Below are 21,117 nucleotides of genomic sequence, written 5' to 3' on the forward strand. Positions count from 1 at the left end.
TTACCTCACCCTGGTTTCTAAGATCAAATGTACCAACAAATCCAGAGTAAAGAAGAGCTTTATTTCAGGCACTCGATTGCCTAATGGCCCAAGGAGTAATTGCGGAGGTTCCAGCAGGTGAAAGGTTTCAGGGGTTTATTCAAACCTGTTTACAGTCCCAAACCCAAATGGGGATGTAAGGCCCATTTTGGACCTCAAGGGGTTAAATTAGTTGCTAAATGTCCGATCCTTTCGCATGGAATTGGTTCGGTCAGTAGTGGCCTCCCTACAGTATGGAGATTTTTTTAATGTACATAGACATCAAGGACGCATACCTGCATGTACCAATGTATATTGTTCAAAGATTTCTGCGGTTTGCAGTAGGGGCTCGGCATTTCTAGCTTTCATAGCACTATCGTTTGGGCTGGCTACGGCTCCCAGAGTTTTCACAAAAAATTATTGCTCCATTGTTGGGGCCATTCAGAACTCGGGGAGTCTCAGTCACAGGTTATCTAAACGACCTCTTGCTCAGAAATTGGTCGGTGCCAGCTTTGAAGCAGGATGTGGTCCTTACGATGCAGATCCTGGAACAGCTGGGCTGGGTGCTCAGCCTCAAGAAGTCGGCCCTAGAACCAGTGCAGATCCTGGAATATTTGGGGATGGTCCTAGACATGGTTCAGGCAAAGGTATTTCTGCCTTTAGGGAAACGTTGCGCCCTGAGGAACGAGGTTTGCAGTTTGAAGGCCAAGAGGTATCCTTCAATTCACCTCTGTATGAGGTTGCTGGGGAAGATGCCGTCCTCATTCGAGGCTACTCTCTACGCTCAATTCCACTCTACACTGCTGCAAAGGTACATTATGTCTGTTTGAAACAAAAAGATTGCGGCCTTGGATTGCTGCATCTCTCTGGCAGAAGAGAGGAAGTGTCTAGGAACATTTATTACAGAACCTGGAAGGTGATTCGTATGGCTCCTCTTGTCAGGTTGCCTTTGTGTCCTTGGGACCTGAACTTGGTTTTGGAGGGTTTGCAAAAGCCACCATTTGAACCTATTGGACAGATTCCACTGGCCCTGTTAACTCAAAAGATGTTGGTTCTAGTTCTGCCTTCATTCTTTCCTAGGCCTTAGTCAGCAAGAAAAAGACCTCTGCATACCTTGGATGTGGTTTGTGCTGCAAGAGTCTTCTTGAAGGCGACATCACAGGTCAGGAGGTCAGATGCTCTATTTGTGCTGCCAGAGGAGCCTAAGAAGGGGTAGACGGCATCCAAAGGCAACTATTTTTCATTGGATCCGCCAATTGATCATTCAAGCCTGTGGTTTGAAAGGTAAAGTCTCACCCTTTCGGGTGAAGGCACATTCCACCAGGAGTATGGGGGCATCTTGGGAAATCCGCCATCAGGCGTCAGTGGCCCAGGTTTGCAAGGCCACTACATGGTCTTCGGTTCACGAATTCACAAGGTTCTACCAGGTGGATGTCAGAGCTGCAGAAGATTCTGCTTTTGGCCGCAGTGTTTTACAGATGGCTGAGTAGGTCCTCAGGGATTGACGGTGGCCATCATGGTGTCACTGTCCCCTCAAATTTCTTATTGCTTTGGGACATCCCACAGTCATGAATAGCCTGCTCTGTGTCCTGTGATGTACGCTAAAGAAAACTGGATTTCTACATACTTACCTGTAAAATCCATTTCTTGGAGTACATCACTGGTAAGTATGCAGAAAAGAATCCAATTATATACACTGCTCAAAAAAATTTAATAACACTTTTGAAAACACATCAGATCTCAATGGGGAAAAATATCATGCTGGATACCTATACTGATATGGACTGGGCAATGTGTTAGGAATGTAAGGATGCCCCATCATTAATGGAAATTAAAATTATCAACCTATAGAGGACTGAATTCAAAGGCACCCCGAAAATCAAAGTGAAAAAATGATGCAGCAGGCTAGTCTATTTTGCTGAAATTTCATTGCAGCAACTCACAATGGTGTAGTTTGTTTGGCCCCCACGTGCTTGTATGCATGCCAGACAACGTTAGGGCATACTCCTAATGAGACGATGGATGGATATGGTGTCCTGGAATATTTCCTCCCAGATCTGGATGAGGGCATCACTGAGCTCCTGGACAGTCTGAGGTGCAACCTGGCAGTGTCAGATGTACAGAAACATAATATCCCAGAGGTGTTCTATTGGATTTAGGTCAGGCGAGCGTGGGGGCCATTCATTCAATGGTATCAATTCCTTCATCCTCCAAGAACTGCCTGCATACTCTCGCCACATGACGCCGGGCATTGTCGTGCACCAGGAGGAACCCAGGGCCCACTGCACCAGCATAGGGTCTGACAATGGGTCCAAGGATTTCATCTGGGTACCTAATGGCAGTCAGGATGCCATTCTCTAACCTGTAGAGGTTTGTGAGTCCCTCCATGGATATGCCTCCCCAGACCATCACTGACCCACCACCAAAACGGTCATGTTTAACGATATTACAGGCAGCATAAAGTTCTCCATGGCTTCCCCAGATCCTTTCACGTCTGTCATATGTGCTCATGGTGAACCTGCTCTCATCTGTGAAAAGTACAGGGTGCCAGTGGCGGACCTGCCAATTCTGGTGTTCAATGGCAAATGCCAATGGAGCTCTATAGTGCCGGACAGTGAGCACAGGGTCCACTAGAGGATGTCGGGCCCTTAGGCCACCCTCATGAAGTCTGTTTCTGATTGTTTGGTCAGAGATGTTCAGACCAGTGGCCTGCTGGAGGTAATTTTGTAGGACTCTGGCAGTGCTCATCCTGTTCCTCCTTGCAGAAAGAAGCAAATAACGGTCCTGCTGATGGGTTAAGGACCTTCTATGGTCCTGTCCTGCTCTCCTAGAGTAACTGCCCATCTCCTGGAAGCTCCTCCATGCTCTTGAGACTGTGCTGGGAGACACAGCAAACCTTCTGGCAATGGCACGTATTGATGTGCCATCCTGGAGGAGTTGGACTGCCTGTGCACCCTCTAGGGTCCAGGTATCGCCTCATGCTACTAATAGTGACACTGACCCTAGACAAATGCAAGACTAGTGAAAAACAGAAAAGAGTAGGGAAAAAAATGACAGTGGCCTCCACCTGTAAAAGCATTCCTGTATTGGGGGTCATCTCACTGCTGCCCCCCAATCTAGTGCACCTGTTCATTTCATTAACACCAAAGCAGCTGCAACTGATTGACAACTCCCTCTGCTACTTAACTAACCAGATCAATATCCCAGGAGTTTGTCTTGATGCTATACTCTGATTAAAAAAAAGAGTTCCCTCAATTTTTTTTTTGAGAGAGAGAGAGAGAGGGGGGGGGGGGGGATATACAAAGTCTACACACCCCTGTTAAAATGTAAGGTTTCTGTGATGTAAAAAATGAGACAAAAATAAATAATTTCAGAACTTTTTCCATTTCTAATGTAACCTATGAACTGTACAACCCCGTTGGACAACAAACTGAAATCTTTCATGGGGGGGGGGGGGGGGTAAACCTAAAAAACTAAAATAATGTGCTTGCATAAGTGTGCACACCCTCTTATAACTGGGGATGTAGTTGTGTTCAGAATTAAGCAATCACATTCAAAATCATGTTAAATAGGATTCAGTACACACCTGCCATCATTTAAAGTGCCTCTAAATCACCTCAAATAAAGTTCAGCAGTTCTTTTAGGTCTTTCCTGACATTTTCTTAGTTGCATCCTACAGCAAAAGCCATGGTCCACGGAGAACTTCCAAAGCATCACAGGGATCTCATTGTTAAAATGTATCGATCAGGAGAAGGGTACAAAAGAATTTCCAACGTATTAGATATACCATGGAACGCAGTGAAGACAAGTCATCATCAAGTAGAGAAACTATGGTGCAGCAGTGACAGATTTTGGAGTGTTTTTGCAAGGAAGAGTAGGCACATATTGCCAAGTCAATATGTGCCATGCTGATAGACTCATACCCAAAAAGACTGAGTGCTGGAATAAAATCAAAAGGTGCTTCAACAAAGTATTAATTTAAGGGTGTGCACACTTATGCAACCATACATTTTTATTTTTACTTCCCTCCACCTAAAAGATTTCAGTTTGTTGTTCAACTGAGTTGTACAGTTTATAGGTTACATTAAAGGTGGAAAAAGTTCTGAAATTATTTATTTTTGTCTAATTTTTTTTACATCACAGAAACCTGACATTTTAACAGGGGTGTGTAGACTTTTAATATCGTGTGTGTGTGTGTACAGTCACTATCTGATGTTTTGATTTCCTGCAGCCCTTCTGCAATTTGACCTTCTAACACAGCCTATTTCAGCCATTGTAATGGTGCCCCTCTTTCAACAAGCACCAATGTACGGTGGTCCTTCTCTCACTAACCACCGAAGTAAAGGGCCATCTTGACTGAACACCAATTTAGGGGGGCACTTCACTGTCCATGTAAGGGAACACTACAATTTTCACTGTCTGTTTTTCCTAGCCATTATTTGTTTATTTGTTACCCAATTACTTTTTCACAGACACAGATCCTCCTCAAATGGCCTTCACCTGCAACGCAGGATCAAAGGAGCAACAAGAAAAAAAAAAACACACACACCACACCATGAGCTTCTCCCTCATAACCATGGGTTACCTGTTGAGATAGGCAGGCATTTAGGGAATTTTCCTACAGGGGAACAGTGTGGGTGAGACAAACTCACAGTATTGTCCAATTGTCCAGTGTAGAAGCCCCAGACTACCTATTCTGATGCAGGATGAGGTGAGCAGTCCGAGCCAGGCCTTTGACAGCAACTACTGCATAAGTAGATAAAGGAAAGGGTGAGGCTCAGCCAACCCATCCTTGAACCTCTTATGCTGCAGCAGGTATAGGTTCAAAGAGGCACTGTCTTTCAAAGACCAGGGGATTTTGATATGGCATCTGTGTCCCAGCACCTTAAATCAGAGTCCTCTGGACATTTGTATGGAGATCAGACCCATGGAGGACACAAATTTAGAGGTTTGTAACAAAGCCAGTATAACTGAATTGTAAATCTGGGTATACACTATTCGATTTTCATATAAAAATTCTCAGTACATTCAATGATTTGACAAATGTAAAATGTCAGGAAGACTGTCCATTTTAGGACTAGATACAGACATGTTGCAGCTGCGTGGTGGCAAAGTAAATAGGCTAGGCCTCAAGACACCAGTAAAAAAACAAAAAAAAAACCTGAGGGAGGCATGCTGGGTAAAGGAGGAGTTATCCTGGGGTACCTTACACTTTTTTTTTGTCTAATGCTGCTGTAGGCAGCAGTAAAGGACATCAAAATCTAAATTTTAGTGTCCCTCAATTGATGTCATAAAAAAAATAGGATTTCTGTACTCACAAAAACATTTTCTATATTAATTTAAAGTGGTAATAAAGTTAAGTTTTCTGTGTCTGTAAAAGATCAAGATCCTTATGCTGGACTCTAACTAGACCTTCAGGGACTCAATTCCCCTTGTTTAGGGTCCACTGCCCTGGACCAGTATACCACCTTAACCGAAACATCTTGGTCAGTTACTACTACACAGCGTTCATTGTATGCAGGGTCCAACGCAGAATGGTTGCATTACAGGCCACCAACGCGTCCAGGCTTCTTCGATCGTAGCATGATCCGGGTACCATCCACTTAAACGTAATAACTATAAGTACAGATCTGGATATTACAACTCTCTTGATCCCTACTGAATAGATTTGAGCATCTGGTAGCATTTATGCAGACAACTGTACCTCAGTGACCATCTCCTTCAGACACTGGCCCAAAAACAGAGGCACTTCCTGTGAGGGAGGGTTTATATTGGGGGGAGCTTCCTGATTTTTTTTGATGGTGCCCAATCACCTGTAGGAGGTGCATAACCCATCAAGTAAAGATCATCATGGCTGCTCTTTGTCCTGTGATGTATGCTAGATAAAATTATTTTACAGCGAGTAAAAAATCCTATTTTTTCTACTGTTCATTGATGGACACCACTAGATCTTAACCAATGGGATGTCCCAAAGTGTTGACAAAAGAGGGGCGGACACCACGAAAAAAAAAAAAAAAACTGAAAAATTTAGGTCCAATCTCTTCTATGCTAGGCACAAAAAAACCCCAAAAACTGAGTTTGTAAAATATAGGGGTTTTGGCCACCAGCAGAGGCTGCTCCTTTGGGCTTTTATTTGTACCTAGCGTCCTACTCCTTGCAGGTGGCATTATAACATATCAAGAACCTAAGGTCTACTTGTGTTCAATGAATGAAGAAAATACATCTGTTTAATGCCAGAATATAACAGGACATGAACAGGACTACTGAAATCCCATCTCAGGGAGACTGAGGTGAGAGATTGTCAAAAATGTTGTGCTTACTTTTGTATCATACACTATGAGATGTGGGCCAATGAGCCATTGCCTGGAAAAAAACAGCAGCACATGCTTCTGGTAATGAAGAGATCACATACAATGGTATGTTATCGGTTTTAGACACTTACTGTGTCATTCTTCAGCCATCGTGTCTCAAAGCTAGGGATTGGTGGAGTGTCCAGACTCTTATTTACAGTCTCCTCTTTATCCTCTACAGGTTTCGCAACAGCATCGCGTAGTTCTTTCTTTTGGACCTTCAGACCAGGTGTACAGAACGTAGGGGCTTGAGGAGAATTCACACTGTTCATATCTGAAGACACAACACCTTTATTATGAACAGTTACAAGGCTCAGAAATCACCACAGTGGTTATATAGCTTTTCTACAAAGTAGATTTAAAGAACAGCTAGCCCAATTTAAAGTAGACTTGGATTTACAAAGTGAAGATTTGTTATATTAGAGGACCATTTAGAAATCGTATTTATGCCCAAGTACCCAGTGTTTCCCATTGTTCTCCTTGCTGAGGGCTGTAACACGAGGAAGCAAAACCCAAAACCCTAATGCTACCAAGATGGCTGCCTCCATACAAGAACAAGGCTTGGTAAGTGCATAAGGACTCGATCACATAAGACCATAACCTAAAATTATCTGTTTTACCTAGTGGGCTAGTGTCTGTTATGTGGCGGCGGTGCCTTGTGTTTTTACAATGCAAAGTACTAGTTAACCTAATTTTAAACATTTCTGGAAAATGTGAAACTGACATTTCATGCAGTGCAAGAACGGATGGTGACTTGAGGAGAGCTTCAATGTTGCAGAAAAATGCAGTATGTGTGTGATTTTCCACAACGCAGTCCAACCCACCTGAAAGCAGTGTTGCAGTGTGAACAGGGCACATAAAAAATGTTGCTTTCTATGTGCCCTTGTGTTGACTGGCATTGATCTAGTACAGAAAAACACCAGTCACTGTAAATAGTGTGAATGAGCACTAATGGGGGAAAGATCAGCCAAGGCCATATTGATGACTAATCGTTTGCCCTCTGGACACTGTTCCAGAACAAAGGCAGGCAGAGTTCAGTTCCTCTTGAAAGGACAAAACCTAAACGGCCACTTTGCCCCCTTATTGTTGTGGTAGGACTTACTAGTACATACTAGTACTGAGCTCCTGTGCGTGCCCGCGACTACAATTGTGCTATGGTTTATTCACGGTCTACAATGCATGGCACGCAGTAAACACACCATACACATCTGTACATGGCCTTCCAGAATGGATATACAGCTGCCAAAATTACTCATTTATGGTCAAACAACTCTTTAATTCATACACCTTTCAGAGTACAAACATACAAGAAAATGTAAACAGAGACAATATTCCAAAATATATTGAACATTCAATGAGGTTCCATAAGACACCATAACTATGCTATAGATACTACTTATTATAATAACATGAAGTGCATGGATAGGACCATACCTCTCTCCAGTGCTTGGAATGAATGTACAGCTTTTGAAGAGATACATTCTTTAGAACTGTCCCTCCCACTAAAAGAAAAAAAAAATTCTCAGTGTAATACACAAGCATAGCCATTATATTACAGATTAACAAGTGTTAGAGAAACAAATAAATGGAGGATTCTGTTTGGGACCCACCCATTTTGGTGCTAACCACTGTCATTATATCAGTTTAAGGAAGGATGCACAAAGATTTTTATATTGCCAATTATCAGGGACACCAAATGACTCCTTTTCATACTGTCATATGGCAACAATGATTTAACAATGAACACAAACCCTCCTATACTTTCAGGTTGGTTTGAATCACAAATCTCTTTCTTGTCTGCTTTCTTGTGAACCTTTAGTCCAGGGGTGCAGAACACGGGGGGTAAGGGAGAGTCCACGGAGTAGAAATCTAATGAAAACAAAAAAAAAAAAATCACAATGTTATATAGTGAAGCAGTTTAAGCAGTATTTACTACTTGGATTTTAGAAATTGTTAGGTTTGGGGGTTAAGTTTAAAAAGTGTAAGTTACCCCCAAGTTTATTTCATGTATGAATCTGTACCTTCATGTACTGTAGATGTTTGAAAACGTTCTCTTTATTAATTTGCTCAAAATACCCGGTGATCCTGCCAGTCACTGTTTGCTGTTGCAGTCTGACTGTGCTGGTCACAGATGCAGGTCTCTGTTGGCATGGTCCACGTTTATCAGTGAATCTGTTTTAGAGATACAGGACGCTCTACTGATGTATGGCATGCCTGTATCTCCCGTAGTCTGTTTAGCTGTCACATCTACCCCCCCCCCCCCCCACCATGTTGATTGTAGCCAGTACAGCAGCAAATTTGCCTGAGAATACACTATCTTGCCACTCACTAAACAGATAACTCCCCTGCTATGGTGAAGTGTTCAAAAATATCTGACACAAGCCAACAACTGCTAAAACTGCTCACCTTATGACTTGCTACAAAGTCACAATTTTGCAGTCTGATCACTGAGGAAGAGAAGACCAAGGAAACTTCCTCCTGCCTGCAGTAGACATGGCACCATCACAACTGCAGTAAATTCACTTAATTAGGGCTCAAGGACTACTCTTTTAATAAGGGTACAGTTTTTTGTTAAAAGGATCCCATAGCTGTATATGGCGTCACAACAAGAATTTATAAGGCAATTACTGAGAGGTCCACTTTAAGCCCCCGTTCACACTGGTGTGACTTGTCATGTGTTTTGATAGTTACAAATCGCACGACAAGTCGCACCACACTGCCAGCACTGAAAGCATTCATATCACCGGGACTCATGTCGCAGTGATTATGGGAAAAATTCCTGCACTACTTTTTGCAAATTTCATTGCGATTTGCATAGACTTTTGTTATATGAAGTCACAATGAAATCGGCAGTGCAAATTGCACTGATGTGTGGCTTTGAAATCACGCTGAAGTAACACAATTTCAAAGCCTCACCAGTGTGATCCAGAGTGTTCATTTAGTGTGTAAGGTTAAGGTGAGTGCTAGGGGACGGTTACTGATTAGGTTAAGTTTTAGGACTGCTGGGGATTAGAATTAGCGGTCCTTTATAGCATGTTGAAATTTTTTTTCCAGGGTAACCAGTTTGTTTTCATATTCTCTAACCCAAGCCTGCTAGAGAATGTTAGTGGCTGTATTTGATGGACATTTGTAATTTTCCAGTGTAATTATTTAGATTTTCTAAGTGTTGGTTTGGAGAATGAAATCTTGCTGGTTGCTATGGACAACATCCTCATCACGGTTTTTCTCACGTTTACATATCTCATTCCTAATTTTGGGTTCTATTTTCTTTACATTATTAAAGTGATATTAAATCCTCGGTTTTTAAGCAGTTTCAGCAGCTGATTTAATCACTTACTGAGGATGCAGCTTGCAGTCTCTATCTTTTAATTCATGCCTATGTTCCAGTTTAGTCTGGTGCCATGACCGCTGCCCCAGGCTTCCCATTTCTAGGTGGCTGCTTTCTCTTGCAGCATTTTAGTTGCATACAGGGAGCACATAGAATTATGCTTTCAATGTGTACATTGAAAGAAGCACACAGCCCCATTTAGCCTAGGATGGCAAAGCATTCCCCTGTTCCTCACTCCTCCAAACTTCTCAAAAGACTGACTCTAAACATCACTGTTCACTTTCTCATGAAGAGTAGAAGTTCAGGTAAATAAAGGGAAATGTTTATTTTACTGTGCTCAATGTGTGAAGATAGATAGGTAGGATAGATAGATATACAGTGAAGGAAATAAGTATTTGATCCCCTGCTGATTTTGAATGTTTGCCCACTCACAAAGAAATGATCAGTCTAAAAATCGAATGGTAGGTGTATTGTAACACTGAGACAGAATAGCAACAAAAAAATTCAAAAGAAATGCATGTCTAACAAATGATGCACTGATTTGCATGTTCATGAGGGGAATAAGTATTTGATCCCCTTCAAATGGAATGGGCCAAAATCCCTCCTGAGATGTGTGCAAACCTGGTGGCCAACTACAGGAAACGTCTGACCTCTGTGATTGCCAACAAGGGATTTGCCACCAAGTACTAAGTCATGTTTTGTGAAGGGGATCAAATACTTATTTCCCTCATGAACATGCAAATCAGTGCATCATTTGTTAGACATGCATTTCTTTTGAATTTTTTGTTGCTATTCTGTCTCTCAGTGTTACAATACACCTACCATTCAATTTTTAGACTGACCATTTCTTTGTGAGTGGGCAAACATTCAAATTCAGCAGGGGATCAAATACTTATTTCCTTCACTATCTCCTTATATCTTAAAACTACTTTAAACAAGAATTGTTTCAGTGTCACTTACCATTTCTGTGTTTCAGGTGAGCAGGGGTAGCTAGCATACTTTTCAGGTTTTCTGACACTTCCTTAGCACAATTTGCAGCAGCACTGTAATGGAAATAAGTTATATGACAACTGGGTGAGGCTTGCCAAGCTTCCCTTATTTCTGAATCCAAAAAAACTAGAAAATGCATAGTAACTAAAAGCAGAGCAAATCTAAAAAGTACATTATACTATAGTAATCAATCAGATTTCAGTTTACTGAAGTCAGATCAGTGAAGATACAGGAGGCCTGTCACTTTCAGATTACTACAGAAGATCTGTAGGCAGCAGTAGAAACTAGTCCACGATAATCCCTCCTACTACCAGCATGCCTCAGTTTTGTAGCAAGCCGTATAAAGAGCGCGATTAAAAACACAAAGGGGTGCGACCTGTGCCCCTCAATGGACTCAAACAAAAGGATTTTATGGTACATACAAAAATCCTATTTTCTTTATCATCTGCCAAGGGACACAAAAATCTTTCACCTTCAGGACATCTAGAAGCAGTCCAGCTGAAGGGTGGGCAACAGCCAACAGGCTCAATGTGCACAGTATATAAACTGGGGGTATTGTACAACTGGATTTAGATTGTTTGGCCTGGTAAAGGGATAAAGAAAACTTCTTCAACCCCAGAAATGGAAGACTAGTTCACCAGGCCAGGAACTACCCAATCCAAAAAGGGACAGACAACTTGGTCTGTTCAAAAACTTGACAACTTGTCCACAACAGAAGAAGAGGGAAGAGTTGAGACAGTCTGGGAAGAAAATGCAGAAAAATGGGAAGCTTGAAAAGAGTTACTCACGAACACACCAACAGCTGAAAAGACTAATAACTAGCTGACTGAGGTAGAAGGTCATAGGAGTGAATACCTTGTAAATTCACCTAAAAAAGGAAGAAACATTCTGGTTTGAGCTGCCTGTGGGCAACAAAAAGATTTTGGCAATTTCTACACAGGAGCCAACTGAAAAACATCCAGATGATTAGGGAGACACTTCCCAATAGCACGCCCCCTGATCTTTCCATAGGAGGTTGCCCAGGTTTCCCACAATGGGGATGCCATGAGAAAGCACTAGCACCAACACTTGAGTCAGCAGCCTGGCATGATGCAAGACTGAAAAGTCAGAATACAGGTGCTAATCAATGACTCCTTAGTCCAGGAGACTCCTAAAGGAAAGAGGTAGGTCTGCTAATCTGTGCAGTAACACAGGAAAGTTGATGTAGAGGATCTGAAGGTCCAGGCTAATTAGTCTAGAAAAATCACTCTGCACCAAAGTGTTTGAAGGGCAAACCACCCAGGAGTTTGCAAGGATTAACAGTCTTCCCCCCACTTTGTAATGTGGGGGGAAGCACACTTTCATGTCAACAGATACTTCCCTGTGGGTTTAGCAGGCATCTTAGCTCAGGCCTTACGGGAGGCCAGAGAAGCATGTTTGGGAGGCCTAGACATGCATATTCCAGGAGTAGCGGAAAGAGAGGGAGGAGACTTATTAGACCTGTCTTTAGACTTCTTAGCTGGAGTAAGTGAATGATCTGGTCTCCAGTGAAATCCTTAATAATGTCAATGGTTGGTATAAAGCAGTGGTCTCCAAACTGCGGCCCAGGAGCTGGATGTAGTGCCCTTGGGTCACTATTCCACCAACTGACACCAATGTTAGAGTACCATTCCCCCCTACTGATACCATCAATGGGGTACTCTTCTTCTTATTGATATCAACAATGGGGAACTATTCCCCCCATTACAACCAATGATGGACCACTGATGCCGGGCAATTTTCTGCTCCCACTGCCCACAGTCCAGCCTTCCTAAAGCCTGAAGGACAGTAAATTAGCCCCTTGGTAAGAAAGCTCGGAGACCCCTGATTTAAAGAAATGTCCCTCACTGTGCTGATTGGGTGCTCCTTGGATGCAGACCACAGTCCTGTCCTTTAACCAGAGTGCTCCGCACATGTGTACTAGAACCATATACAGTAGGAGACAAGCAGAGATCCTTCCAGCAGGTCACCCCAGCTGAAGTTGCAATAGATTCTGCAGATAAAAATTGCAGGAGCACACTTAAAGTTTCTGCAGTCAGAGTCAGCAGGTAACTAGATGAATTGGCCCACAAAATCTTGCATGACAGTAGTAGAGACCCCGACCTCAATGAGCAGTTACACCCTATGACTCCAGAATACAGACATTAATACCTTCAAAAGGCATGGAACAAATATCCATGAACAGATAAGGGAGTGTGAGCTGTTGCAGTGCGATTGTTCCCTCTGCCTCGAAACAGAAATGTTGCACCAGCTTGTGATAAACCAGCTAAGGCTCAGTATACAAGGCAAGGCCTCAGGCATTGCCAAAAGCCAAGTAACTGGTAGCCAGTAAGGTTTGGATGGCCAGAGTTGACCAAAGTTACTGTAGGCATGAAGTAGAAACGGAAAGTATATGGGTGTAGCTTGTTGCATCGTAGAAGCAGCAGTGGGGAGATGATTTCTCAATGCTGAATGGTGGTAGAAAGAGCGTGAGCGCACAAAACTCCGTGGATGAAGGCAGTTCTCTAGATTGGTTAAGTTAACAAAATAGCCTTACGCTGAACCCAGTCCCTGAAAGTTACTTCCAGGATAGCCCTGCAATGTCCAATTCAATGCAATATGGCAACCTGGATGTGTTCTGTACACAGTTGGTATACAGAACACACCTAGGAATATACAATTGTGTTCAAAATAATAGCAGTGTGTTGAAAAAAGTGAATAAAGCTCAAAATCCATCTAATAGCTTTTATTTCCATACACAAAATGCATTGGGAACACTACACATTCTATTCCAAATCAAAACATGAAGAAAAATATATCAAATTTGTGTTCCTCTAAAAAAAAATTGAAGAAAAGTGACTATTAGACTGTTCCAAAAAATAGTGTTTGTATTCTTCTTTACAAACTCAAACATTCACTATATAAAGTGAAAAATGTTTGAAGATTTTGCTTTCTTTGAATCACTTAATATTTAGTTGTATAAGCACTGTTTCTGAGAACTGCTGTACATCTGTGTTGCATGAAGTCAACCAACTTCTGCCACCTGTGAACAGGTATTCCAGCTCAGGATGATTGGACTACATTCCACAGTTCTTCTCTATTTCTTGGTTTTGCCTCAGAAACTGCATTTTTGATGTCACCCCACAAGTTTTCTATTGGATTAAGATCTGGGGATTGGGCTGGCTACTCCATAACGTCAATCTTGTTGGTCTGGAACCAAGATGTTGCACGATTACTGGTGTGTTTGGGGTCGTTGTCTTGTTGGAAAACCCACTTCAAGGGCATTTCCTCTTCAGCATGACCTCTTCAAGTATTCTGATGTATTCAAACTGATCCATGATCCCTGGTATGCGATAGATAGGCCCAACACCGTACTATTAGAAACATCCCCATATCATGATACTTGCGCAACCATGCTTTCCTGTCTTCACAGTGTACTGTGGCTTGAATTCAGTGTTTGGGGGTCGTCTGACAAACTGTTTCCGGTCACTAGACCCAAAAAGAACAATCTTACTTTCATCAGTCCACAAAATGTTGCGCCATTTCTCTTTAGGCCAGTCAATGTGCTCTTTGGCAAATTGTAACCTCTTCAGCACGTCTTTTTTTCAACAGTGGGACTTTGCGGGGGCTTCTTGTAGATAGCTTGGCTTCACATAGGCGTCTTCTAGACCTTCTTTAGACCTTCCTGGAGCTGATTGTTGGCTGAGTCCTTGCCATTTTGGCTATTCTTCTATCCATTTGAATGGTAGTTTTTTGCTTTCTTCCACGTCTTTCAGGTTTTGGTTGCAATTTTAAAGCATTTGCGATCATTTTAGCTGAGCAGCCTTTCATTTTCTGCACTTCTTTATATGTTTTCCCCTCTCCAATCAACTTTTTAAATCAAGGTACGCTCTTCTTCTGAACAATGTCTGGAACGGCCCATTTTCCTCAGAATTTCAGAGAGAAATGGACTGTAACCAGCATGTACATTTGCTGCCTTCCTTCCTTAAATAAGGGCAATAATTGCCACCTGTTTTTCAAAGAATGAATGACCTCACTAATAGAACTCCACACTGCTACTATTTTGAACGTGCCCCTTTCAATTAGTGATTCAATTACACAGAATCAGCAGCATGCATGTCATGACTGTTGGATTTCTTTTACAAAGAATTTTATTATAGAATAGGAAACAGCAGAGAATCAGTCAAAAACATATGCAATGACCAGCAGGAATATAACATACAAAGGATTCGATGAATATTACAGAATATGTACTGATGAGAAAGCATGAAAGTAAACTGCGTACATAAGTGCCGTATAGGAAGAAAACACAATAAATTTCAGAAATGATAGACATTTAGAGACCAATAACATAATGAACTCTAAGTAACGATTATTACTGTATCTGCATACAGAATGCGAGAGGAATAGAAGAAGGAACATTTCAGAATACAGAGAGGTACTTAACACGCAGGGCTCTAAGGAGTACAGCACATGGATGCAGTGTTGTTGGTGCGGGGCTCAAAGCAGGAATCACAATCAGCACAGAGAGCCTGAAGAAGACAGACTAGACAAGAAGAAAAAAAAGAGCGAAGAGAAAGACGACAAACAAAAAAAAAAAAAAAAAGAAAAAAAAAAAAAAGAAGGGGGGGCTCCAGGGGGACCGCAGCAGAGGAAAAAGAAATAGAGAAAAAAAAATTAACTGGTATATAAGGTTTATATCGACAAGAAGGACTGGTCGAATCTCGACGGTTAAGCTATATCACGCCAAGGACGCCATGTCTGTAAAAATTTTGTATGGGTGTCTACCAGTATAGCTGTCAACTTTTCGTTGACCATGATAAAGTTCATCCGGTTTTTGACAGCCTCGAAGCTGAGGAGGGAGTCTTCCAAGCCCTCGCAATCGTCAGCTTGGTGGCCATGAATAAGTGCGATGCCAGCTGCCGTTCGGGGTGAAGTAGGCCCACTAATGGTTTAAATAACAGCGCTTCGTACGGGTTGCGCTTAATGTCTGTGTGAAACATATTGCGGAGAAGGGCGTAAACTCTGATCCAAAATCTGCACACCTTGGGGCAAGTCCACCAAATATGGACCATGGTACCTGTTTGTTGACAACCCCGAAAGCAAGTTGGGGAATATGTGGGAATAAAACGAGCCAGATAAGCAGACGTGGAATACCATCTATAAAGAACCTTATAGGTGTTTTCTAGAATGATAACATTCCTAGAACATTTGGATAATTGTTGGGTCATGATCCGCCAATCCTGCTGATCTAGAGTGCCCCCGAGTTCCGACTGCCAACGCTGATAAGAACGAACTGGAGGAGTTCTATGAGAAGAGTAGACTAGAGAAATTAAGCCCGGAGCATGGGGTCTATGTCTACATTGACTTTCAAAGGGGGACAACCTGTAGGGTCCCGAATGTGTCTGTTTTAATGTACTGATAAAGTGGTGGAGTTGAAGGTATCCAAAATGTTCCCGCAATGGGATATTGTAAGAAGAGTGCAGAGTCTCAAAAGGCGAGTATCTGAGTGGGAGAGAGCATGGAATGTATATCATGGAAGCCATTTACTTGCCACCAAGCAAACTGTCCAGGATTGTCACGACCTGGGGGAAATGGGTTGTGTAGCAACCGTAGTAACAGTAAATGGGCAGAAATGAGGCCAGTCCCAGAGACGGAGCATTAGCGTCGGACTAAGGGATGAGGGTCGATGAGTAGAAGGAAGCCATGGTAGAGAAGAGAGTGGAATCGGGTGGGAGTCCATCAAGTCTACAGTAGCCCACAGGGGAAAATGGTGAGATGCATGGAGATGGGCTAGGGGGGGCGATATTGGCCGCCAGATAGTAAGACTGAAGGTTTGGGACAGATAACCCACCCTCGGTCCTAAGAGCAAATAATATTTGTTTGCTGATTCTGGGTCGAGAGGAATTCCAAATGAAAGACAGGAGTTTTTGCTGATGAATGCGCAAAAAGGAACAGGGACTGGTAAAACTGGAAACACGTACAACAATTTGGGAAGATAAGTCATGCGAACCGCATTGATTCTACCGAACCACGAAAGCAGATAGTGAGACCAGGAGGACAACAACTCCGTCGTCATTCAAAATAGTGGAGAAATTAGCCCGGTAAAGTCCTTCGTAAGTCGGAGTAAGCTTGATTTCTAAATACGGCAAGGCAGAAAGCCATTGAAAAGAGAACAAATGTTTCAGAGTCTCCAAAAGTGATGGTGAGAGGGGAATTGACATAGCTTTGGACTTGGCAGGGTTAACATGGAGGCCTGAGAGAATTGCAAAGGAATCCAAAACTGAAAGAAAATTTGGCAAAACTAACCCACAGGTTCGTGACCGACAACAATATATCGTCAGCGAACATAGATAACTTGTGTTGGGAACCAGCTACATCTATTCCCTTAATATCAGGATGCATATGAATGGCTTCTGCCAAAGGTTCCAAAGCCAAGATAAATAGTATGGGAGAAAGCGGGCAACCTTGTCTAGTTCCCCTGCCAATCGAAAACGTTGAAGACTCAAAACCATAATATTTAAGTTTTGCTTGAGGGGATCTATATAGCGAGGAAATCCAACGCAAGAACGAGGGAACAAAGCCAAAATGATGAAGGACCGACATAAGATAAGGCCAGGACAAGGTGTCAAAGGCCTTGTTGATATCTAGAGATAGGAGCATCAGATCAATTTTGCGAGTATGGGCCAAATGTTGTAACTGTATATTACGTCTGATGGCATCTCCAGCTTGTCTGTGGGGGACGAAACCCACCTGATCCTTCTTAATCAAGCAAGAAAGGAAAGAATTCAAACAAGTGGCTAAAATCTTAGTAAGGATTTTCATGTCAATGTTAATAAGAGAAATTGGTCTGTAATTTGCCCAAGAGGAATGATCCCGATCCGGTTTGGGGATCATAACCACATTAGCAGTCAAAGAGTCAGGGGAAAAGTTTGAACCTCCCTTCCACCGCATTGAACATAGCAGCAAGGTAAGGGGCAAGCACATCAGCCAATTTTTTTGAATATGAAGCCGTGTATCCATCTGGACCTGGGCGTTTTCCCGTCTTCAGACCTGCAATGCATTGCAGAACTTCCGATACTTGAATATCACGGTCCATCAGGTCCTTATGAGCCTGAGTCAAAGTAGGTAAGGACAAGTGAGATAAAAAAAATCAGAGATAGATTGGAGATCAGCCCGTGTAGGATCCGCATAAAGTCTGGCAAGTCGATGCCGGAACTCCTCCAATACCGCTACAGGATTACTGGTGAGAACATTCTGACGAGTGCGTAGAGAAATCGGTTTAGGATGGTGCACGAAAGAGCGTAATCTACGTGCTAACATGGAATCTGGTTTATTTGCTTTACTATACCACTTCTGACGTGTCCATCGCAAAGAGCGCTCAGCCTCATCAGTCAAACAGAGATCTAGTTCCAGGTGAGCCTGATCTAACAACCTATGGTTCGATGGGGTTGGTAACTGCTTGAATTGAGCCGACGCGGAAGCTAGCTTTGATTCCAGCTGACGCTGTTTATGTTGTCTATCCCTCTTCCATCTCGAAGCTATCTGAATAATGTGGCCCCTAAGAACAGCCTTGTAAGCTTCCCATAACGTCACCGAAGAAGAGACAGAACCCGAGTTTAGCTGAAAATATTCTTGGGATTTACGCAACAGTTCCACTTAAATCTCCTTCAGTGAAAGTAGGGAGTCATTCATAATCCAAGAGGTGTAGGATGGCTTACAGAGGAGAGATCGACAAACCACCAAAATGGGGTCATGATCGGACCATGGAACCCGTGAGGATAGAGACAGAGCGTACCAAAGGAAGATGTTTACGCAATACAAAAGCGTGGTCAATGCTAGAATGATGAGGGTGAGAGTAGTAAGTATAATCTTTTCCCCGGGGGTGGAATTCACGCCACAGATCTACCAGGTCATGGGTACTTAACGTACGGCTGAAGGATTTGGCCGACGTGGAATAATTAGAGTTTTCTGCAGGGTATTTATCTAGGGATGGATTTAATACTAAATTGGAATCTACTGCCAGCAGAAGAGTACCCCGTTGATGGACAGCCAGGAGGGAGCAGATATGTGATAGAAAGGGTCCAGGGTTGACATTGGGAGCATAATAGGTCAGTATTGTAACATCGATACCCTGAATCGTGCCCTGCAATAAAAGATACCTGCTGCTTGGGTCAGCAATACGCTTCACACATACAAATGGGGTTTTGCTGTGAAAAGCAACAAGGACTCCCCTTTGTTTAGTAGGGCCAGTAGCCTGAAAAACCTGAGGGTAGCGTGCATCGAAATATTTAGGGGCAGAGGTATTTGAAAAATGAGTTTCCTGCAGACAAGCAATGTGGACATGGCGAGCCCAGAGAAACTTAAATATCTTTACCCGTTTTTGCGGAGAGTTCATGCCCTGAACATTCAAGGATAACCAATTTAGTGACATGGCGATCGGAAGGGAAAAAGATCATCCCCACCACGATCCCCGAGAGCCCTGAAAAAAAAATGTATAAACACACAAAAAACACACGACAAGAAACAGAGAAAAAAAAAAAAAGACAGAAAAAAAAGGAAGAAAACAAGAAACCATCTGGTATACGAGCAATATTCATATGAAACAGTAAGATTAGCACAGACATCTTAATAATCCACTGTGGGTGAAATACCCACAAAAAGGCTGGGTAGCGGGCAGGACACTAAACCAGACCACTAACCAGCTCGGAGGGGGACACCATAGTCCACCGGAACTACTCGACTTAGTTAAGGCAAGAAAATACTAAACAAACAACTTAGGCTAATAAACCCAGGAACAATTAACCTATAGATGGCTAGTAAGGCAATAAAACTCAGTAGACTAGAACTTCAAAAATGAAGATGCTCCAAAATAGCCGGAGGGGTGAAACCGCCCACGGGACCACCCCGTGAGCAGAGTCTCACCCGCGGCCTGAGGTCCACCGCCAGGTCCGCCCATCAACTATAACATAAGTAGAAGCATCTATACAGAACATGGTTATTTAGGCACTAGCCGCTGTGGAGAAAGTGCTACAAGGCATGACTGCATAGGAATACCTAAGGGCAATGTCGCCCGCATCTCAAAGAGTAAAAAACAAATGTGAAAACCCAACCGGACACAGAATGTTAAGTCGCAGAAACCTCCTGGAAACGTTGGGCCTGCAGAGATCGAAGAGCCTGAGAGCTACTCTGACTTGGAGGAGATTTACGCGAAGACTGGGAACTTCGAGGGCACGTAGAAACTGTAGCCTCCTCGTTCTGGGAGTGTGGCAACTCCAATCTCAGTTCCTGAAAGTGACGGCGAAGATCCGCTGGTGAAGAAGCTTGGAACGGACGACTTTGGAAGGAGAAAGAAACTTGATATCAGCTGATTGTAAAAATCTGGAGGTAGGGCCTCAGGGTACGACGTTTGGCAATTGTGATTGGGGACAAATCCCCAAACAGCTGAATAGAGTGACACTGAAATTTGAAAGCCGGACGATTCCGAGCAGCCTGTAGAAGACACTCTTTAGTGCGGTAAAAGTGGAATTTAATGATAATGTCCCTGGGAGGGCCCTCCGTGGGTTTAGGAGCTAAAGCTCTATGGATACGGTCAAACTCCAGTCGTTCCAGAGGGATCTCAGGAGCCAGTTCCTGGAAGAGAGCGGTAGCAGTACCCTGTAGATCGGTGATTACCTCAGGAATCCTGCGGATGCGGAGATTATCCCTGCGATCTCTATTCTCAACGTCTTCCAACTTATCTTTTAAAGTGTCTAGCTCAGCATGCAGATCATCCACCTCCTGTTCATGGCCCTCCAAGACCGTAGTTGCCAGATCCATACGTTCTATTTGATGGGCATGATGGCCCAATTCCTTTAGGCCTCTTACCAGATCAGAAGATAACTTACGAGAGGCAACTGTAATCTCCTCTCGCACTATAGAGCGAAATTTGTGTAGCAAGACTTCAGGGTTTTGTTCAAGAGGGCCAGTCAGTCCCGATGGAAACTGCTGCTGACTATCGCCATCCGACTTAGGATCCCCTGTAAGCTGCGTGAAGTCATCAGGCTCTGGGGGACTGGGCGTTAGCTTGCTAGCGTGACTATGCGGAGGTGATTGCTGCTGGGCCCGGTGTTTTGGTTTGGTGCGAGGGGTACGATGCATTTTTAGGAGAAGTCCTGGTAGGTCACAGACACCTTCAACCAGTTGAAATTATACGCCAGGGTGTAGAGGCCCAATTGTCGAGATATATGTTCCGGTGGCACGGCACAGGGAGATCACTGGCTCATCATCCCCGATTACGTGTGCGTGTCCCCCGACGGGGTTGCTTTCACATAAGATCCATTGCGGCGGAACACATCATGCGTCCCGCCACAGCCAATAAATTGTAGAAAAGATTATTGCACTGGGAAGGGAGGAGTAGATATAGACTGCAGATGTAGCTGTAGCGGTACCTGC

General features: G+C 43.2%; 1 protein-coding gene across 1 annotated transcript in view; it reads right to left on the reverse strand.

The window, feature by feature from the left end:
- SKA3 (spindle and kinetochore associated complex subunit 3) overlaps positions 1 to 21,117 on the reverse strand; it is a 65,510-nt gene that overhangs the window by 24,474 nt on the left and 19,919 nt on the right. The window contains exons 6-9 of the mRNA XM_089685793.1: positions 10,657 to 10,739; positions 8,120 to 8,237; positions 7,803 to 7,870; positions 6,461 to 6,642 (exon numbers count right to left, since the gene is read on the reverse strand). Of these exons, the coding sequence (XP_089541919.1) occupies positions 6,461 to 6,642; positions 7,803 to 7,870; positions 8,120 to 8,237; positions 10,657 to 10,739 (451 nt within the window). The remainder of the gene's footprint in view (positions 1 to 6,460; positions 6,643 to 7,802; positions 7,871 to 8,119; positions 8,238 to 10,656; positions 10,740 to 21,117) is intronic.

The sequence above is a fragment of the Staurois parvus genome, unplaced genomic scaffold (assembly GCF_062004578.1).
Source record: "Staurois parvus isolate SC_StPar_1 unplaced genomic scaffold, SC_StPar_1.0 ptg000387l, whole genome shotgun sequence".
In the NCBI taxonomy this organism is placed as follows: Eukaryota; Metazoa; Chordata; class Amphibia; order Anura; family Ranidae; genus Staurois; species Staurois parvus.